Genomic DNA, 21,329 nt, shown 5'->3' with positions numbered 1-21,329 from the left:
CTCCTGACCCCCTTTTCCACCTCCCCGCACCCCTCCTGGCACCCCTAGAATCGATTTTTCCCCAGCTGGGGTTTTAACCCCTGTCAAAAGCACTCATAGCCTCTATGAACTACCACTGTACCCTCTGTTCTGCAAAATTGACTCATAGACCCTGTGACCTGCCCCTGTACCAGTTGTTCTGCCCGCCGCCCCGAACTGCTGTCCCCGCGCCCACCATCCGACCCCCCAGCATCGCCCACTGGGTGTCTCTTTCCGCACGTAGAAAACTTATGCCGGAAACGGCACACCGGCCTGGCGTAGGAGCCTTTATTGAAAACCCCGCATGCTCTGACTGGTGCCTGTGGAGCGCTCTCACTATGCCCTACCCCACCCTGGGTGAGTCATGCCAAAAAAGGGGGCGGCGCCAGCGGCAAACCGCTGGCCGAATAACTCGTCCTGCCACACTCCGCCCCGCTCATGGTCTGGTGGTACAAATCGGAATCCAGCTCGCACCATCTCGCTTCCGAGTCCGACGCCATGCGTGCCCAGAACTCCTCTTCGTAATGTGACCAGGCATAACCGCCATATGTAGCCTGCACCCGCCTGAGCACATCCATGTATTTGACAAGAGCGATGGCCCTATCCGGGCACCTCTCGCGATATACACCGGCATATATCGAGACAGCCGCCGACCAGTGATCGGTAGCCAGGGGAACTTTGGGGCGCCTGCTCTTCTTCCCTCGACCCCTCCTTTGCTGTGAGCTCCCTGTGAAGGAGTTTCCGGCCTTCAACATACTCTCCTGTCCATAACTTTTCCCCTGTCCCCCGCGACAGGCGCGCCCCCAGCGGGTTCACCATGCCCATATAGGGGAGCTTACTCACTGGGACATCGCAACTCTCCTTACCTCTGTCTTCGGCGGCGCCCCGCCCGTTGTCGCAACCCCCACGCGCCAACCACGCCACCCGGCCCAGTGCTCCGCGACCCCCCACCGTCCTCCGCCAGCGCCCCGTCCGTGCCTACCCCCGTATCCTTCACAAACCGCCCCCTTCACAGGCACACCCCAGGATCCCCCTCTCCGGCATCCGTACCAACCGACAGCCGAGGTTTACCCAAACCACTCCCTGCTCCCCCACCATCCTTACCTGGCGTCAAGGCCGGCGTCGTCACTGGATCCCGCCGCCTAACCAGTGGAGCCGGGGGGGGCGTCACTCTCGGCGCTTCTTGCCGTGGGCATACCTGAAACACACTACCAACACCATTACTCTGCTCCCCCTCACCCCCCCCAGCCCTTTTCGGATCTCCCCCTCCTCCTCAGAATCCTCCACATAGTCCAATTGCACCACAACCTCCTGCCCAGCACTGGGCCCATCCTTCCACTCGTCCCCAGTCCGGCCCTTAGGGGCGCCGTTCCACTCAACCTCGCCTTCCGCCGACAAACCCACATCAAGTCCCCCAGATCCAAGCTCTCTTTCCTCTCATGGCTGAATAGTACTCCGCATTCTGATCAACAGCCTCTTGTCTCCATCCCCGACCCCCGGCGGCCGTCCCGAACCTTCGGGGTGGGAGTGGCGGGGCGCACTGCCCGCCTCCCCGCGCGCTTCCAAGAATGGTCGCTCGTTGGAGCGCGACCGCCCGTACCAGGCAGAGCCTGCCCATCCCCTCGGTCAAGTGGAGCCGCATGCTGCACTCCCTAGCACCTATCCCAGTGTCCCTGCCAATGAACAAGAGGTGGAGTCCAGCATGCCTGGGAAACCCCCCCCCGACCCCCAAAAGCCCCCTACCCCCCACGCCCGCCCTCACCCGCCGAATGCACCCCCTCCGCGCCCATCCTGCCTCCAATCCCCCCGCACCTGCCCAACCCCCACTGGACACCCCACCCCCCCCACTCGAAGGCCTTCCCCCCCGAAACGGGTCTCCCGCCCCCCCACACGCCCCCAACCCGTACCCCCTGACGTACACTTGCCGCAAACAGCTCCCTGCCCCCAGCCCCACCCTCCCCCCCCAGGCTCTCAACTTCTGACCCCCTTCCCCGGTGCCCACCAGCCCGCCCCACCACCCACCTGGCCGCCCGCGGTGACGGAGACCTGCTAGGTCCCACCATGCTCACCTCCCTCTCGGAGGACACCACCCCCCACACCACTCCCACACCCCCAGCCTTCCCCCCCTGCTGCTCAGCTTCATCTATAATCAGGGGAGTCCCCCCCAGTTCCCCCCAAGCCGAGCCCCCCTCCCCACACCCTCTGCATCACTCCCCAGCATCTCCTCGTGCAACATCCAACCCCTTCCCCCTGTCCGTGAGCCCCCCTATGCGGAGCCCCCCCGTCCCCCTCCCGCTCAACGAAATGCAGAGGAGGCTTAGCTGCCACCACCCATGATTTGCTCGCCCCTTCCTTCATGCCCCGCACCCTGGCCGTGGCGCAACCGCGCCGCCCTTTAACCCAACCCTGCGTTGCCCCCCCACTTCCTACCCGGGGCGTGCGCACAGCGGCACCACCGCCAAGCCGGCTGCCGTGGCATTGCCAGCGGTGTGCCGCGGTGGCCTCACGCCACCATTGGGCCACACCAGTCCCTGCGGCCCGCCTCCTCCCAGATCCATAGCGCCTCCATGACCCCCGGATCGTCGATGCGCGCCATCGAATCCGTCCGCCTCTGCTCTTCACCTGCTGACAACCGCGACTCCCAGCACCAATACAGGCCCCCGTGGACAACCAAATCGACGCCCTCGCCCAACGTGACACAGCGGCCAAAATAATTACATCCGCCACGACCCCCGCCCGGCTGCTGTGTCACAAGCCACCGAAATGGTGGCCTATGACACAAAATGGTCGGTTTTAAAGTAAACCAGCCCAAATGCAGCCCAAAATTAGCCCACCCCATCCCAAGGCTACCAAACAGCCCAAAACCAGCCCACATACGGTGCTGGGCTCTACCCCCCTCCCCCGGCCCCAAAACCCCCCGGGGGTGGCAGGCCTCTTGCTGGTCAGCCGCCCCACCCCCAAAGCCCTATTTTGTTTACAATTTGGTGCTGTGTGACTTATTGGATGTCACTTAAAACGTTACGTTTTACCAAGTGGCAGTGCTACACTTTAAAGTAAACAGCTGTAAACTTTCTGACAACGATAGCAGTTTAGTTGTGATGGGTGAGGCTGATTGTAAGGCAAAGACACAAAGACAATTTAAGTATAATAGTTGTAATAAACAACTGAAAGATCATCAGCAAACGATGTAATGGTATATTGAAGGAGAAAGGAATTAATGAATCAACCGGAATATTCGCTTATGTTTACAACCAAACCCACAAATACTACCCGATATTGTCTACCCAAAATATTAAGTGTTCAGTTGACCCATTGTTGTGCTTCATCATTTCCAGTCTGTGTTCCTGCGCAGCCTGTCTCTCCACATATGTTGATTCATTTGAAACAACAAAAAGGAATAGGTAAGCTGCTTGCAGTAGACATCACTTAGATAAGTAACCCGGTATATGTAAAGTGCGAACTAATCACCCGAAAGTGTCTCAAGGCGCTGGGGGCCATTGGGGAGATCAAGTGAGCTATTGCCCAGAGTCACATGATACTGAGCTGATCTGCCTCCAGCGCTGGGAATCGAACCGTGAGCCCCACGCTCCGGATTCAGCCACCCTGGCCGCTGTGCCACACCTCTCTCTCTCTTAGGCCATATTCCACTGCATCACTTTTCTGCCACTACACCACTCCACACATGGACAAACCATGCTAACTCAGTCTTGGTCCACTGAGCACTGTCCATCCTGAAGTGACAGGCAACATCCGCTCTGAATTGGAACACAAACTACTCATGATTAATTTTAGCCATGTTGGGCCTTCAGTGCTGTGCAGATTGGAACCGAGGGCACATTGAGCATGGGACCATGTCCGGGCAACCCATCATGAAATTAGTCTATGGGTTTTTGTGTTCCAAGTCAGAGATAACATGGACTGTACCTACTGTTTTAGGTCCAACCTTTCCACTCAATAGCTTTTGTTGTCTTGATTAATTCATTCCACTCATTGTTTGTGGTTAAGGATCCTATGTTCTGTGACACAAAAGATATCATGTCTTAACTAGATGCCACACCTGAAAAAAGATACAATTGTGGTGCAGGGATGTGCACTGCCAGGTGAATGATTGGTTGCTTGCTTTTTCCGTGCTCCTAGGTGTCACCCACTACTCTCGAGTGCTTGAATAATAATCCAGGTCTGCAGAACATTCGTTTTAGCTCTGTCCCCTAGGGCATCAGGATGTGCTGATTAACCAGCTATGGTTGCGTGCAAATTATATTGCAAAAATAAATCTTTTCACTTAGTTGATAGTTGAATGATGAATTTTTATTCAATAGTTACATATTTTGCTTAGATGTTGTTTTCACATCTCTTTATATATCCATCATTTAATTTCAGAATCATTGCTTTAACAATCTGAATCGTCAAATGGTTCCTTTATTCCCAATGCATTTCGGCGCTCTGCGCCTTTGTCAAGGGATTAATCTATCAAAGAAAACAACTATAATACATTTCATTACTCAAATGATCATATGCCACCGTTTTTTCACATATATGGTGCATGTAGTTAATTCTGATACTCCTCAAGTGCTTAACTCGTAGCTGTAAGTCTCCAAAAAATACATACACTTAACCTGTGTTCTCAGTTTACTTACATGTGCTATCCTACCTCCCCAGTGTTTTAACCCCTGTCAAAAGCACTCATAGCCTCTATGAACTACCACTGTACCCTCTGTTCTGCAAAATTGACTCATAGACCCTGTGACCTGCCCCTGTACCAGTTGTTCTGCCCGCCGCCCCGAACTGCTGTCCCCGCGCCCACCATCCGACCCCCCAGCATCGCCCACTGGGTGTCTCTTTCCGCACGTAGAAAACTTATGCCGGAAACGGCACACCGGCCTGGCGTAGGCGCCTTTATTGAAAACCCCGCATGCTCTGACTGGTGCCTGTGGAGCGCTCTCACTATGCCCTACCCCACCCTGGGTGAATCATGCCAAAAAAGGGGGCGGCGCCAGCGGCAAACCGCTGGCCGAATAACTCGTCCTGCCACACTCCGCCCCGCTCATGGTCTGGTGGTACAAATCGGAATCCAGCTCGCACCATCTCGCTTCCGAGTCCGACGCCATGCGTGCCCAGAACTCCTCTTCGTAATGTGACCAGGCATAACCGCCATATGTAGCCTGCACCCGCCTGAGCACATCCATGTATTTGACAAGAGCGATGGCCCTATCCGGGCACCTCTCGCGATATACACCGGCATATATCGAGACAGCCGCCGACCAGTGATCGGTAGTCAGGGGAACTTTGGGGCGCCTGCTCTTCTTCCCTCGACCCCTCCTTTGCTGTGAGCTCCCTGTGAAGGAGTTTCCGGCCTTCAACATACTCTCCTGTCCATAACTTTTCCCCTGTCCCCCGCGACAGGCGCGCCCCCAGCGGGTTCACCATGCCCATATAGGGGAGCTTACTCACTGGGACATCGCAACTCTCCTTACCTCTGTCTTCGGTGGCGCCCCGCCCGTTGTCGCAACCCCCACGCGCCAACCACGCCACCCGCCCCAGTGCTCCGCGACCCCCCACCGTCCTCCGCCAGCGCCCCGTCCGTGCCTACCCCCGTATCCTTCACAAACCGCCCCCTTCACAGGCACACCCCAGGATCCCCCTCTCCGGCATCCGTACCAACCGACAGCCGAGGTTTACCCAAACCACTCCCTGCTCCCCCACCATCCTTACCTGGCGTCAAGGCCGGCGTCGTCACTGGATCCCGCCGCCTAACCAGTGGAGCCGGGGGGGCCGTCACTCTCGGCGCTTCTTGCCGTGGGCATACCTGAAACACACTACCAACACCATTACTCTGCTCCCCCTCACCCCCCCCAGCCCTTTTCGGATCTCCCCCTCCTCCTCAGAATCCTCCACATAGTCCAATTGCACCACAACCTCCTGCCCAGCACTGGGCCCATCCTTCCACTCGTCCCCAGTCCGGCCCTTAGGGGCGCCGTTCCACTCAACCTCGCCTTCCGCCGACAAACCCACATCAAGTCCCCCAGATCCAAGCTCTCTTTCCTCTCATGGCTGAATAGTACTCCGCATTCTGATCAACAGCCTCTTGTCTCCATCCCCGACCCCCGGCGGCCGTCCCGAACCTTCGGGGTGGGAGTGGCGGGGTGCACCGCCCGCCTCCCCGCGCGCTTCCAAGAATGGTCGCTCGTTGGAGCGCGACCGCCCGTACCAGGCAGAGCCTGCCCATCCCCTCGGTCAAGTGGAGCCGCATGCTGCACTCCCTAGCACCTATCCCAGTGTCCCTGCCAATGAACAAGAGGTGGAGTCCAGCATGCCTGGGAACCCCCCCCCCAACCCCCAAAAGCCCCCTACCCCCCACGCCCGCCCCCACCCGCCGAATGCACCCCCTCCGCGCCCATCCTGCCTCCAATCCCCCCGCACCTGCCCAACCCCCTCTCCCCACTGGACACCCCACCCCTCCCACTCGAAGGCCTTCCCCCCCGAAACGGGTCTCCCGCCCCCCCCCCCACACGCCCCCAACCCGTACCCCCTGACGTACACTTGCCACAAACAGCTCCCTGCCCCCAGCCCCACCCTCCCCCCCAGGCTCTCAACTTCTGACCCCCTTCCCCGGTGCCCACCACCCACCTGGCCGCCCGCGGTGACGGAGACCTGCTAGGTCCCACCATGCTCACCTCCCTCTCGGAGGACACCACCCCCCACACCACTCCCACACCCCCAGCCTTCCCCCCCTGCTGCTCAGCTTCATCTATAATCAGGGGAGTCCCCCCCAGTTCCCCCCAAGCCGAGCCCCCCTCCCCACACCCTCTGCATCACTCCCCAGCATCTCCTCGTGCAACCTCCAACCCCTTCCCCCCTGTCCGTGAGCCCCCCCGTCCCCCTCCCGCTCAACGAAATGCAGAGGAGGCTTAGCTGCCACCACCCATGATTTGCTCGCCCCTTCCTTCATGCCCCGCACCCTGGCCGTGGCGCAACCGCGCCGCCCTTTAACCCAACCCTGCATTGCCCCCCCACTTCCTACCCGGGGCGTGCGCACAGCGGCACCACCGCCAAGCCGGCTGCCGTGGCATTGCCAGCGGTGTGCCGCGGTGGCCTCACGCCACCATTGGGCCACACCAGTCCCTGCGGCCCGCCTCCTCCCAGATCCATAGCGCCTCCATGACCCCCGGATCGTCGATGCGCGCCATCGAATCCGTCCGCCTCTGCTCTTTTCCTGCTGACAACCGCGACTCCCAGCACCAATACAGGCCCCCGTGGACAACCAAATCGACGCCCTCGCCCAACGCGACACAGCGGCCAAAATAATTACATCCGCCACGACCCCCGCCCGGCTGCTGTGTCACAAGCCACCGAAATGGTGGCCTATGACACAAAATGGCCGGTTTTAAAGTAAACCAGCCCAAATGCAGCCCAAAATTAGCCCACCCCATCCCAAGGCTACCAAACAGCCCAAAACCAGCCCACATACGGTGCTGGGCTCTACCCCCCTCCCCCGGCCCCAAAACCCCCCGGGGTGGCAGGCCTCTTGCTGGTCAGCCGCCCCACCCCCAAAGCCCTATTTTGTTTACAGTTTGGTGCTGTGTGACTTATTGGATGTCACTTAAAACGTTACGTTTTACCAAGTGGCAGTGCTACACTTTAAAGTAAACAGCTGTAAACTTTCTGACAACGATAGCAGTTTAGTTGTGATGGGTGAGGCTGATTGTAAGGCAAAGACACAAAGACAATTTAAGTATAATAGTTGTAATAAACAACTGAAAGATCATCAGCAAACGATGTAATGGTATATTGAAGGAGAAAGGAATTAATGAATCAACCGGAATATTCGCTTATGTTTACAACCAAACCCACAAATACTACCCGATATTGTCTACCCAAAATATTAAGTGTTCAGTTGACCCATTGTTGTGCTTCATCATTTCCAGTCTGTGTTCCTGCGCAGCCTGTCTCTCCACATATGTTGATTCATTTGAAACAACAAAAAGGAATAGGTAAGCTGCTTGCAGTAGACATCACTTAGATAAGTAACCCGGTATATGTAAAGTGCGAACTAATCACCCGAAAGTGTCTCAAGGCGCTGGGGGCCATTGGGGAGATCAAGTGAGCTATTGCCCAGAGTCACATGATACTGAGCTGATCTGCCTCCAGCGCTGGGAATCGAACCGTGAGCCCCACGCTCCGGATTCAGCCACCCTGGCCGCTGTGCCACACCTCTCTCTCTCTTAGGCCATATTCCACTGCATCACTTTTCTGCCACTACACCACTCCACACATGGACAAACCATGCTAACTCAGTCTTGGTCCACTGAGCACTGTCCATCCTGAAGTGACAGGCAACATCCGCTCTGAATTGGAACACAAACTACTCATGATTAATTTTAGCCATGTTGGGCCTTCAGTGCCGTGCAGATTGGAACCGAGGGCACATTGAGCATGGGACCATGTCCGGGCAACCCATCATGAAATTAGTCTATGGGTTTTTGTGTTCCAAGTCAGAGATAACATGGACTGTACCTACTGTTTTAGGTCCAACCTTTCCACTCAATAGCTTTTGTTGTCTTGATTAATTCATTCCACTCATTGTTTGTGGTTAAGGATCCTATGTTCTGTGACACAAAAGATATCATGTCTTAACTAGATGCCACACCTGAAAAAAGATACAATTGTGGTGCAGGGATGTGCACTGCCAGGTGAATGATTGGTTGCTTGCTTTTTCCGTGCTCCTAGGTGTCACCCACTACTCTCGAGTGCTTGAATAATAATCCAGGTCTGCAGAACATTCGTTTTAGCTCTGTCCCCTAGGGCATCAGGATGTGCTGATTAACCAGCTATGGTTGCGTGCAAATTATATTGCAAAAATAAATCTTTTCACTTAGTTGATACTTGAATGATGAATTTTTATTCAATAGTTACATATTTTGCTTAGATGTTGTTTTCACATCTCTTTATATATCCATCATTTAATTTCAGAATCATTGCTTTAACAATCTGAATCGTCAAATGGTTCCTTTATTCCCAATGCATTTCGGCGCTCTGCGCCTTTGTCAAGGGATTAATCTATCAAAGAAAACAACTATAATACATTTCATTACTCAAATGATCATATGCCACCGTTTTTTCACATATATGGTGCATGTAGTTAATTCTGATACTCCTCAAGTGCTTAACTCGTAGCTGTAAGTCTCCAAAAAATACATACACTTAACCTGTGTTCTCAGTTTACTTACATGTGCTATCCTACCTCCCCAGTGTTAGTTTAAAAAAAAAAAAAAACCTTCAGTAATCTAACTGAGCATTTCGTATTACTGGCTGACTCGCGGTGCGCATTTACAGCTTAACCCACCCTTTACGGCAATAAAGTTACTTTCTCGATAACGTAATTAATTAAATACGAGAGACAAGAGCTCTCTAAATGGTGTGGTGAGCCCTCCGTGGAGAGTGGCGCTTACCGTGTTGGCGTTCTCGGGCCGTTTCTACACTCTGTGCATGCTGGGAGTGATGCATGTGACGCGGGCGTGTTGTTCGTGTATTTAAAAGGACCGAGCCTCCCTATGCATCTAAACTACTCTTAAAGGCACAGTGTATTATTTGATCGCCTCAATACTGCATTTATCAATATTTCAAATATTCCACCCAGTAAGCATGTCAGATATCGTCTTCTTCACAAATAACACGCAAATTCAATCCTATCAATGAACCCTTTAGGTTTCATAGTCTGCAAAAAATAAATCCAATGATTTTCTCTTTTGATCAAAGTTTTCCTATTGTCTCTTCCTGGTACTTTATCCACTTGTTCCAAGATACAAGCCTTCAAATCATCAATTTGGTGTTGTGCCTCTACAAAGTGCGTGGCTATGGACGATTTTGTCATTTTGGTTCTGATGTTGCTTTTATGCTCGTTGAGCCTTACTTTTAGTTTCCTTTCTGTTTGTCCCACATATTGCTTGTCGCAAGGGCAACTTAAGAGATAAATGATGTTTGTGGAATCGCCCTTATTTTCCTGTCATTCACCTCCTGTGTGTGTTTCGCTAGTTGGCTTTGTATATCAGCAAGAATATTTGTTAGTTCCTCCGGTGTAATGAGTTTGTTTAATTCATCTTTGGCATTATTGATTTCCGTGTCTAGTTCTTCCAAGATTTTGGATAATTCTTCTATGATTCAAAGAATGAGATCAAGACTACATTTGTTTAATATTGCATACCACTTGTCTGTGAACTGTTTGGTGTTTTTGCAAAGTGATGGTTTGAGGGATATCCGGAGGCCTCTCGGAATTCTTTGTGCTTTGTGATATCTGATCATGGTGTTGGCGTGGAGGCGTTGGTTGATCTGTTTACGAGTTAAATACAAAAGTTGTCTTACATGCTGCTCTTTGTTTTTGACGGTGGCAAATTCTGTCGTATCTTCTTGAATTAACGAATATATTTGAGCGCTTGCATCAGCTGTAAATGCAAACGTATCGGCTCTGATGTCTGTTAGTTGCGTGATTTCCTCAAATTGCATTTTCTTTTTGTTTGCGTGCTACTATCCCAGAGTAGAAAGTTATATGATACAATTGTGGTGCAGGGATGTGCACTGCCAGGTGAATAATTGGTTGCTTGCTTTTTCGGTGCTCCTAGGTGTCACCCACTACTCTCGAGTGCTTGAATAATAATCCAGGTCTGCAGAACATTCGTTGTTTTCTTTGATAGATTAATCCCTTGACAAAGGCGCAGAGCGCCGAAATGCATTGGGAATAAAGGAACCATTTGACGATTCAGATTGTTAAAGCAATGATTCTGAAATTAAATGATGGATATATAAAGAGATGTGAAAACAACATCTAAGCAAAATATGTAACTATTGAATAAAAATTCATCATTCAACTATCAACTAAGTGACAAGATTTATTTTTGCAATATAATTTGCACGCAACCATAGCTGGTTAATCAGCACATCCTGATGCCCTAGGGGACAGAGCTAAAACGAATGTTCTGCAGACCTGGACACCTGAAAAAAGCACACTATATAATACTAGGATTTGACATGGTAATGCTCATAAGAGTTAATAGCAAAAATGCCTGTGAATAGTTTAAACCACTGGCAATTGCTCTGGGCCGGATTCCTGCTCATAATTTTTTCCCAACTATGTCACTCTAGAAAGAGGACGCCATATGCAAATGAGTACTGATCCTGCTCCTGATAGGAACAGCCTATCCCGAGCTGCCAGGTGAGGCCCATCCAGACGGGAGCACCAGCAATGCCATGGTAGGCCTTTTCAGTGAGGTATAGCTTGGATGCTGTGGCATCGTGAGCAAGGCCCTGATGTGATAGTTCAGCCATGTCCAAGACAGATTTGCATTTGGCAGGTCTAGATTCGGAGAGAGGTTGAAAAACAATGGAGTGGAATTCAGTCCAAGCGATCGTCAGTAGATGTAAAATATCTTTTCATAGCGGGTAAAACGCATAAAAGAGCAATGACATTAAACATTGCATAGTGTGGCATCAAGGCATATGCATACAGTAACACACTCTTGTCCGGCACCGGAACACACGATCGATCCGTCTACTTCCCCGCCAGATCAGGCTTTGATCATATGCTTCTTGAAGTTGCTAAGTCAACACCATGATTACATCATGGATGGGGGCAGGAGTTGGGCCAGGTTACTTTTTTTAGCAATGTCTCAACAATAGAAGTTGTTGTAACCTGTACTGATATAGTGAGTAAACCTCTATAATCTTTCTCTGGTTAAACTATCAGAATTTTACCTGATTAACATCAGAAACATGCTGATAATCTGCAGGTACAGTAGCTCTTAGGTATATATTATGAGTTGTAGGTAGTCAGTAACATTTGTAGGGATGATGCTACATGAAAAGAAGGGAAAAGTAACTTGAAACACCTGTAAAGAACCAATATTGGGGTACCGGAGTACACAAAATTTGAAATAAAAAGACATTATGCTTTACTGACCAGGTCAAAGTCGAAAAATATGGCTGACCATGATGGAGCACGGTTCGATACAAAAAGTGGATTAAGCCCAGTCTGCATTTACGTTTGGACTTTGAATACATTTGAGGAAAATGTTCAGAGAAGATAAAGTTCAGCGGGGCAAGGCTACAAACAGTATCCAAAGAGGTAGCATCGTCGTTGGGGAGCCTTGGGTTGAAGCCGCGGTGCAGATTTCTGCGTTTGGACGTAGTCTTTTTTTATGTAAGTCAAAAATTTCCAGCGAGACGCGGCAGGAGGCTGTAGTCGGCTGTTCCTTTGGCAAAGGACCAGTAAACAGGATTTGCTGTTTTGGAGAAGAACGTAGACAGAGCAACGGTGAAGTCAGGCTGACCAGCAATGCACCTTGGGCGGATAGACAAGCAGGTTGGTCCTGGTCTCCCCTCGTTCTCAGAGCAGTTTTTACCAAAAATTTTCTAAGACCTCAGTTTTGGATTTTGGCGATCTGGGTATGTTTAGCACCACAGCCAAGGGCCCATGACTCATGGGACACCACTTGGTGGTCCAGGACTCCCTCAGGCTGGGTCGAGGTGCAGGTTCAAGATGACAGGAGCCTTTCAAGTCCCTTTGGCTCTGAACACGAGTACAGCAAACTAGCCATTGGAGTCACTCTGGTAGTCTTGGGTTCAGGTGAAGATGTAGGGTTCAAACAGTAGGGCTGACCTCTGAGATTCAAATGAGGTTCCAGGCAGTAAACCAGCCCTTCCAGGTACAGCAACACTGATTTGCACGTGGATGGGATCCAATTGGAATTGCGTAGTGAGCAAGCAAACAATGGATTTAGGCCCAGATCTTTGACTGGGGGTAAGTGTTTCACAATGTTCAACATTCCGTCCATCAATTGTTCGTTTCGCATTTTTCACCCTGAGTAGGACAGGTATACCCAGACGTGGGTCCCGGGCTTGCCATGACACTGGATTCAAACTATCCTGACTGATGAGTGGTGAAACCTCAAAACTGGTCCTGGGAGGCTTGTTTCCGGTCCAGAGTGGACCTGGCTTTGCATTTCAGGCTGGACTTTTCCCATGGGAAGCAGGGTCAAGACTGATTTGAATGAGGATGGGTCTAAACTGGAAAGGTGTGGTGAGTGAAAAAATTATGGATTTAGGCCCATATCTTTGACTGGGGTGAGTGTTTGACATTGTTCCACATTCCGTGCATCAATTGTTCTTTTTGCAACTTTCTAAAAGTGCCATTACCAACATTGATATGTAAAATCTGACTTTACCAGTAAAGAGGAGTTTTCACTACAATTTCATAGATACCAAACATAAACTGCTTGCCTGGTCCCAATCAAAATTAGCACTAATTAAATGTAATAAGGCAAAAAAAGAATCTTTGTCCTCCTTAGCTCCTTCATGAAATGTTTTGTGCCAATCCGTCAAGTGGGGGACAAGAAAAAGGGGTTCCCAAAAGTTTGATTTCACATGTTAATTCCAATAGGAAACTTTGCTATCTGATACAGAACAAAATGGCTGAATGGAGTTACACCAGTTAGGCAAACAGTTACAACTTTACTCTGAATGTGTGCTTTTTGTGAATTGGTGTAAATCTGTTCAGCCGTTTTTGAAAAATTTGCCTTTAGAGAGGGCTTCGGGTTAACCCTCAGAAAAAGTTAGGTATATCCGGAAGGTTGGTCCCACAGTAGCCTTGCAGCATAAAAACATTTTTTATTTTTTTAATCTGGTTATGAGTGGTCGAGTGAGCTTTTTCTCCCATTAGCCATTTTCGTCTTGCAGGGCTGCCAAAATAAACTGATAAGTTGAGCGCTACACAGAAGAAAATGTTGATGCTGCCAATACAGGTCTTGGGAACATGGTCCCAGAGTCCTGAATTTGTAGCAAAAAGGCCACAAAAGGGGGCATGGTGAGCAGACCTTGACCCCCAGTCTCATAGGGACCCCCCATGTAATTAAGATTAAAAATATTTTTTCTGATTTTTACGCTGTACTGTAGTATTAGAGTGGGACTCGGCATGAACCACGTTGTACTGCATGAATATCGCAGACTGAAAATATTTTTGGGGAAAGACTATAGACAGTGGGATTTGGCTGCTCCATGGGGTTGGCCTGGCTTGTTGGTCCTATGACCAACCCCTGGTGCATGTGGCCAAAGGGTTAGACAGGGTGTCCTTCAGTGGGTAGAGTGCACAAGACCCTATGACCAACTCCTGCTACACCCGGCTGAATATACTTTAAACACAGACATGACTACCAGCATACATTATTTTTAAATTAAAGGTGGTTCTAAGAAGAACCTTTTTGAGGTGGTTTAAACACCGTTTTTCAGTTTTTTGAGGCTGAACTAAAAAAAAAAATACAAATAAATACAAACTTACATTGCTTTTCACCCTGAGTTTGCTGTGCAGCCATAAGCTCATCCTGAGCTCAAGCATTGCTCTCCCACAGAAATCACCTTACAGCACTTGGTGCAGTATACCTCTATATTGGAGTAGAAAGGGATCATATAATGTTAGGATTTGTGGCAGTACAGGATTTCTAAATTGATCAGATACACCTGCAATAGAATATGTTGAAGCCCTCTCTTCCTCTTCCCATATCCTATTTGCAATATTCAACTGATGACTGTGCCACACGTTCAGAATCTTCATCATACCTGATGTGCCAAAAGAAAACTTCTTCCAAGTACCCCTGCTGAATTCTCTGTGACCACTTTAGCTGAAACTTTCTTTTCTCCAGCCTGGCTAGTCATATGATTGCACGGGAAGGAAGTGAATGCCCCTCAGAAGTGATGTATGGGTCCCATGTGATTACCACAGTACGAAGGCCACACCCCCAAAAATAAAAATAAAAGCAGACATCTAATTGGCCACTAAGGGTACACTACTCAAAAAATAAGTCCACGGCCTTTGGGGGGAAAAATAAACAAATATTAGAACACCATTTCCATATTGGTATTTTCAGAGCCACATTGCTGTGCAGACAATCTGAGTGGATCATGGCTTCAGCCTCAACTCCACAGAAGCAGCAATCTGGTGACCTTACTACAGCTGGTTTATTGCAAGATGATGACCTAATTGGGCTGCCTTTGACATCAGCAGCAGCATAACCAGCTAGACCCAAAAAAATCGTCAGGGAGGCAGTTCTTTTTTAAATATTAATGCACAGCAAATTACTTGCCCCACCTTGTGTGCTGCATAGACGCAGTGCTGGCCAGTACTCCCAACCACATAGCTCAAGCAGAGTGTGATCAAACCAGACAAGGAGCAGAGCCTGAAGTAATTGCCTCCATTGAAGTACAACGCCAACCACAACAACACCAACAGTAAGACTATGACAGTATGCAGCATTTCGCTACATATTATAATCACTGCTTCAAAGTTGTGGCTTCTGGAGAGAACAACCACATGTTTTCCAAAGTCATAGAAGACCACTGAAAAAGTACCATAAAGAATTGAAACATAAAAAAATATGTTCTATAAAACATTAAGTAAAAAATATAGAAGATTAACAATTAAAAACGTTTCAAAAAAGTTCCAAATCAATAATAATAAAAACATTTATTAAGCGCCTGAATACACTAAGAACAGTGCGTCTCCGCGCTAGGATGCATACCAACACTACTCCAACCAAAAATCAAACCATGGAGAAGGGAAAAGAAGAGTAGAAACCCTGAATGAATACTAATCTTCAGGAAACAGGTAGGTCTTCAATTTCTGCCGGAACCTAGTTTCCGACGGTTCCATCCGCAATTCAATATGGAGTTCTTTCCAATGTTTGCTGGCCAAAAACCTGAAGAAACGCCCACCCATCCGTGCTTTTGAATGCGGGGTATCGAGAACTGCATACTGCCCATAGATCTCAAGTAGCGATTTGGACGATAAATAGTTAACATCCTATGGAGGTAGGTCGGGCCCTTGCCGTGTGCAATACGATGACTAATGCACATGGCCTTGAACCGGATGCGTTCCTGCATGGGGAGCCAGTGCAAGATCTGTAATGCACGTTTTCCCGAAGACTTCCTTGGCAACTTTAGAACAAGCCTGGCCGCCGCATTTTGGACGCACTGCAGCTGGTTCAGTCCCTTTTTACTGAGGCTACAGAGCAGTGCATTCCCATAATCCAGATGGGACGTGACCAGGGAATGGATTAAGGTTTTCCTTACAGTAATAGGTAACAGATCCAGGATTTTACGCAGGACCTTCAGTATGCCATAGCACCTCCCCGCCATCTTGCCTATGTATGTATGTATGTATGTGTTGGGAGTATGAGAGATTGGAATCCTAAAGAACACCCAAGTTCTTCACAGTATCAGAACGGGAGGGTGTAGGACCTAAGTCAGCGGGCCACCAAGCTGATGTCCAGATTGAAGGAGAGGAAACAATCACAAGTAGTTCGGTCTTATTCCCGTTCAGGCGGAGGCAATTGCACTTCATCCAAGCTGCCAGTGCCACAAGACAAGCAGAAAAATTATCTGCCGTCTCAACCGGGTTGTGAGATAGAGTAACCACCAGTTGCGTATCATCCGCATATGATACGATATCCACCCCATAAGACTCCACCATCCTGGCCAGGGGTTCCATATACAGATTGAATAGCACAGGGCTGAGAATGGAACCCTGCGGGACCCCTTGTTTCAAAGTTCGGGGCGTGGATCTGAAGGGGGGACAGTGTATTTGGAATTTTCTATCCGCCAGGAAGGAAGCCTTCCATTCGTGTGCCATCCCGGCAACTCCTATCTCGCTCCGACGGGCAAGAAGTCTAGAGTGTGATACAGTAGCAAATGTTGCACTCAAGTCCAGCAATATCAGGTCGGCAGTCTGTCCTTCATCCACTTTCTGGCGAAGCAATTCTGTGGAGAAAAGGAGGGCAGTTTCAGTAGAATACTTTGCCCTAAAACCAGATTGGGAGGAGTGTAGAAGATGATTATCCTCCACAAATTTAACCAACTGGTTATTAACCAATTTTCCCACCACTTTGGCACAGAATGGTAGCAGGGAAATGGGCCTGAGGTTATCCAAGTGGGAGATACGCAGGTTAGTCTTCTTTTTAATCGGGACTACCTGAGCGAGTTTCCATTCATCAGGTACCTGTCGTTCTTGGAAGGAGAGGAAAGCCAGATTGCCTATGTGGTTCCCTAGGAGGTGAACGTGGTTCCTAAGGATTTTATGAGGGGCAACATCCATAGGGGATTCTGACTGGATGCTCATGATTATCTTTATCAACTCCTCCCTCGGGAGCACCGTGAATTCATTAAGACATACATTCTTAGTAAGCCCTGAGTCGGTGTCCCTGGTCGAAACTTCTTCAGCTGGACCCTGCTGAAAAGACACGTATATCTGCTCCACTTTATTTACAAAGTGATCAGCAATAGATTCACATATCTCAGTGGAGACAAGATCTTTAGTCTCTATCCTAGTGAGTGCCGTGAGCTCCTTATAGATTGAAAAGAGCTCATTGGAAGAGTTTTCAGCAGATTCGATCCTCTCTTTGAAGAATAGTCTTTTCGCCTTATTAATCCGCCCATGGTCCTTCAGTCTGTTCTTATATGACTCTTTACAGACATTGTCAAAGTCTTTACGCCACAGGCGTTCCAATTTTTTACATCTAGCTTTAGCTGCACACAGTTCCTCGTTGTACCAATGGGCGGACCTAGTCCTACGTACCGGGGCTTTTAGAGTCCATGGAGCCACCTTGTCTAAAGCCTTGGATATCCATTCATCGTACTCCTTCCTTGCTTCCTTAAAAGTTTTACTAAGTGGGGGCTTTCCCTGCATTAGCGTAGATTCAAATGTCTCCTAACTAAAATCTTTCCAGTTCCTACGTGGGTAGGATAGGACTCTTGGGTATTTCCCTACTGGATCTGCCTGCTATTGTAAGTGGAATGAGGTGATGGTCTGACCACAAGATTCTGATAGGGGGAAACACCCTAATTCCATTCCAATTGGAGAATATAGGATCCAGCAGATGACCCGCCTGATGCGTTGGCATCTCACCCGAAAGAGTGAACATCAGGGGTTCCAGAGAGGAGATCATGGATTGGGCCTCTGCACATTTCGCATCCTCAAAATGTAAATTGAGGTCGCCTAGTACAAGGAATTTACTATGGCGTAAGGCCGGTTGGATCACTAATTCCAGTAGGCTTTCAGCAAACTGTGTAGAACCCCCAGGAGGGCGATATATGAGATAGCCCATGATAGTACACTCAGGGGAGATTTTAATAGAAAAGAGGCCAGCTTCACAATGACTAATTTTTACTTGTTCCATTGAGCACTCAAACTTAGTATTATACACCATTGCAATGCCCCCCCCCCCCCTCTTTGGACCCCTCTATCAATTCTCAGTAGACTGTATGCTGGTGGGAGGGCCTCCAAAATCTCATGAGCCGACGCTTCATCCAAACATGTCTCTGTTAAAAACACCAGATCTGGCTGGTGGTCAATAAGGACATCATAGATGTCTAAGCTACGTTTTTTAAATGAGCGGCAATTTACTAAAGACAAAAATAGTTTTAACAAAAACCTATAAAAAAATAATAATCAAATTGCCCCCAGACAAACATTTGCATCCAATCTATTATGCACACAACTTGAGGTTCTGTGCATAGGGGGGTCAGGTTGGATAATTGCAGAGAGTTGGGCACAATGTCTGGTCAGAAGCTAGGCCTTCTGCCCAAGCTTGTACGCTCATGGGCACATGCCATTCACAGTACCATTGCCCACATTTACAATATGATAAAACCCCCACCCCACCGGAATGTACTGAAGAAACCAAGGGTTAAAGTTGTGTTATAGTTAGGTGTGGTTATAAGATCTTAAATTACGTCAGAATCGGAGAACGTCACTGAAAAAAAACAAAGGTTAAAGTGATGTTGGAGTTAGTTGACTGAATGACACAAGAACTAATATTTTTAAAAAAAAACCCTATTGAAATTCACCAGTTATAGTTTTATAGTTTAGTTAATTATTATAGTACCTTAAGCTCCTTTGAACTTATATTCTTACAGTGCCTTAAGTTGGTTGGGTGATGTAATGAGTTTGAGGAAGTTGATGGAGTTAAGAGTGGTTTGATCCTGACCATGGTTTCCCTGTAGTATCTAGTATCTGGGAACTACTAACAGAATGTGCCCCAGTATTGCATCAGACTGGAAACTGACGTTCTATAACCTAAAACCTGCATGTTTTCAGGGAAGTAGTATGCTGGTTTTGATCCTGTATTTTTTAATTTACCCGTTTGCTGTGGCCTGCAAATCGAGGGTCAGGTCTAGGAGTTTGTTCTAATGATGAACAAGTAGTTCATGTTCATTGAGCAGCATTCTTGTTTTTCAATCTCTAGTTATGTCACACATAATTTGAAATCATTCTTGGCCGACTGTATCATTGTATCTTGCTTTTTCAAAGTCTGCGATTTGCAAAATCGCAGTTGTTTTGACTGCATACGTTCAGAGCATGCAATCTATCAAAGGCATTTTTGACAGTTGGAAAAGCCTTTCTGACTCCCAAAATGGCTGTTGCGACTCAATATGTATCACAATTAGAAGGGCCGTGAAAGGAGTGTCCCCTCTTAATTGCGATTCCTAATAAAATGCGTCAATGGATTGTGCAATCCCAAGCCATGGAAAAGGTACCAAGTTGGGATGGTAACACATTTGCAAAGGAGAAGCTGCCTGCTCCCACAAATGTCTCCCCAAATGAGAAACATTTACTTTTAAAGCAGCATCCCCCCCCCCCATATAATGGCCATTGACTGTTGGTAATGTAAAAGCACCTACAGAGAGGCCTTTGTCCTTTACAGGCCACTATTCTTGCATTTGCTGTCAATTGCAGGGGGATCATATAGTCACTTGCCTTCTTAATATTCATTAAGCAGGTGGTTCTGCAGCTGGGTGTGATTGAAAGAGTCAATCATTTTGAACATAGGTTGCATCACAGACTGTTTGCAAACCCCAGTTGGTGTGCAAATTACTTATATTCCCTTGCAAAGCGGCATGAGTACATTAAGCTCTATGGACTTTCTGGTTTGCTGCGAGGTTGGTTAATGGAATAAGGTTTGTACAAATAACCCTAGTATTTAGACACCTACATTGTTTACCTATCTTCATTTCATCATCTAGTTTTCCTTGTGCTAAAATGGTAATCTTGCCAACGTCCAGAGGCCTAAGAAGTAAGGATAAGTTGCAAATGCAAATATCTGGGCTTCGGAGTCAAAGATCATGTCACAGGCCGGCCCTTGGTTTCAGTTTTCGATCTGAAACGCACTTCCTAGTCTTATTGTGCATACCTACTTCCGGTTCGTTAGCGGTTATAAATACACTCATGCATACCCATTTTCAAGTAATATTTGAACCTGGCCTTTTCAAACTGAACTACAAATTAGATTACTTAATATTGTTCTTTAATCCTATTAATATTGGCTGTTTTATCTTATTCTGTATTCTTTGATTAATCTTATATAAAGCTGATGTACTTTGGTGCCCCATTTCCACTTCATGAAAGTGATATTAATTAAGCAAATACATGAATAAATAAATAAGTAGGAAAATAAGGAGATATGTCTTTTTTGCAGAAGAAAGGAAATACAAATGCCATTTGTGCCCATACGCTGCCAAGTGCCGTGCAAACCTGAATCAGCACCTGACTGTCCATTCTGTGAAGCTAGTGAGTACCGACACGGAGGACATCGTCAGCGCTGTCATTTCGGACGCGGGAGATGGAAAGAAGCACTCCTATTTCTACAGGTAAGGAACTACTGCTTAGGAAATTGGCCTAGCCAGAGTACCTTAATTGATGGTCAAGGAAATGAAAACCTGATGGTCTTGACTTCCTTACTCCACAATTGAAAATAGCAAAGTTTCATGCTAACTATGATTCACAGTGTTTGACTATGTGAGTTTCCAGCAGTGCACTCATAGTGACAGATAACAATCATGAGTTCTAAAACTAAGTTATGACTGAAGTGCAATAAATCTTTTCAATCTCTGTTTCCAAAATATGTGTATTGAGTCCTGCCTCCTGTACGGTGATTGCAAGGTGAGTTCAGATCAAGCTGTTGCACAGACATTCTTAAATAGATTTCACAGTCATGGAGAGAGAGGACAGTGACTGAAATACTGCACCCTTCTATCTGCCTTGTGTTATCTTCCCACAAGTTATCTAGGTTCTGTATTGAAATGCTGTTTAGATATTTATCAGATAGTTTAAACTTACATTCTGTGACTGATTGGAGCAAGAAGAAAGAGATATTAAAGGTGAACGACAGGAATATATGGCCCTCAGTGCTTAGTTTGCAAAATGATATGTGCATGCATGCACATATTTTATTAGGATCCCACGACTGAGGCTGCCGAATACTGAGGTTGCCCAATAT

The 21,329-nt window shown here is 48.1% G+C and overlaps 1 protein-coding gene across 3 annotated transcripts in view; it reads left to right on the top strand.

The window, feature by feature from the left end:
- The window catches only part of ZNF827 (zinc finger protein 827), a 635,524-nt gene that overhangs the window by 545,263 nt on the left and 68,932 nt on the right, over positions 1-21,329 (top strand). For all 3 annotated transcript variants that reach the window (XM_078676888.1, XM_078676891.1, XM_078676890.1), the window contains exon 10: positions 20,529-20,700. In XM_078676888.1, coding sequence (XP_078533014.1) covers positions 20,529-20,700 — 172 coding nt within the window. The remainder of the gene's footprint in view (positions 1-20,528; positions 20,701-21,329) is intronic.

This window comes from Lissotriton helveticus, chromosome 2_1 (assembly GCF_964261635.1).
Source record: "Lissotriton helveticus chromosome 2_1, aLisHel1.1, whole genome shotgun sequence".
Taxonomy (NCBI): Eukaryota; Metazoa; Chordata; class Amphibia; order Caudata; family Salamandridae; genus Lissotriton; species Lissotriton helveticus.
This window is presented reverse-complemented; position numbering and strand designations above follow the sequence as displayed.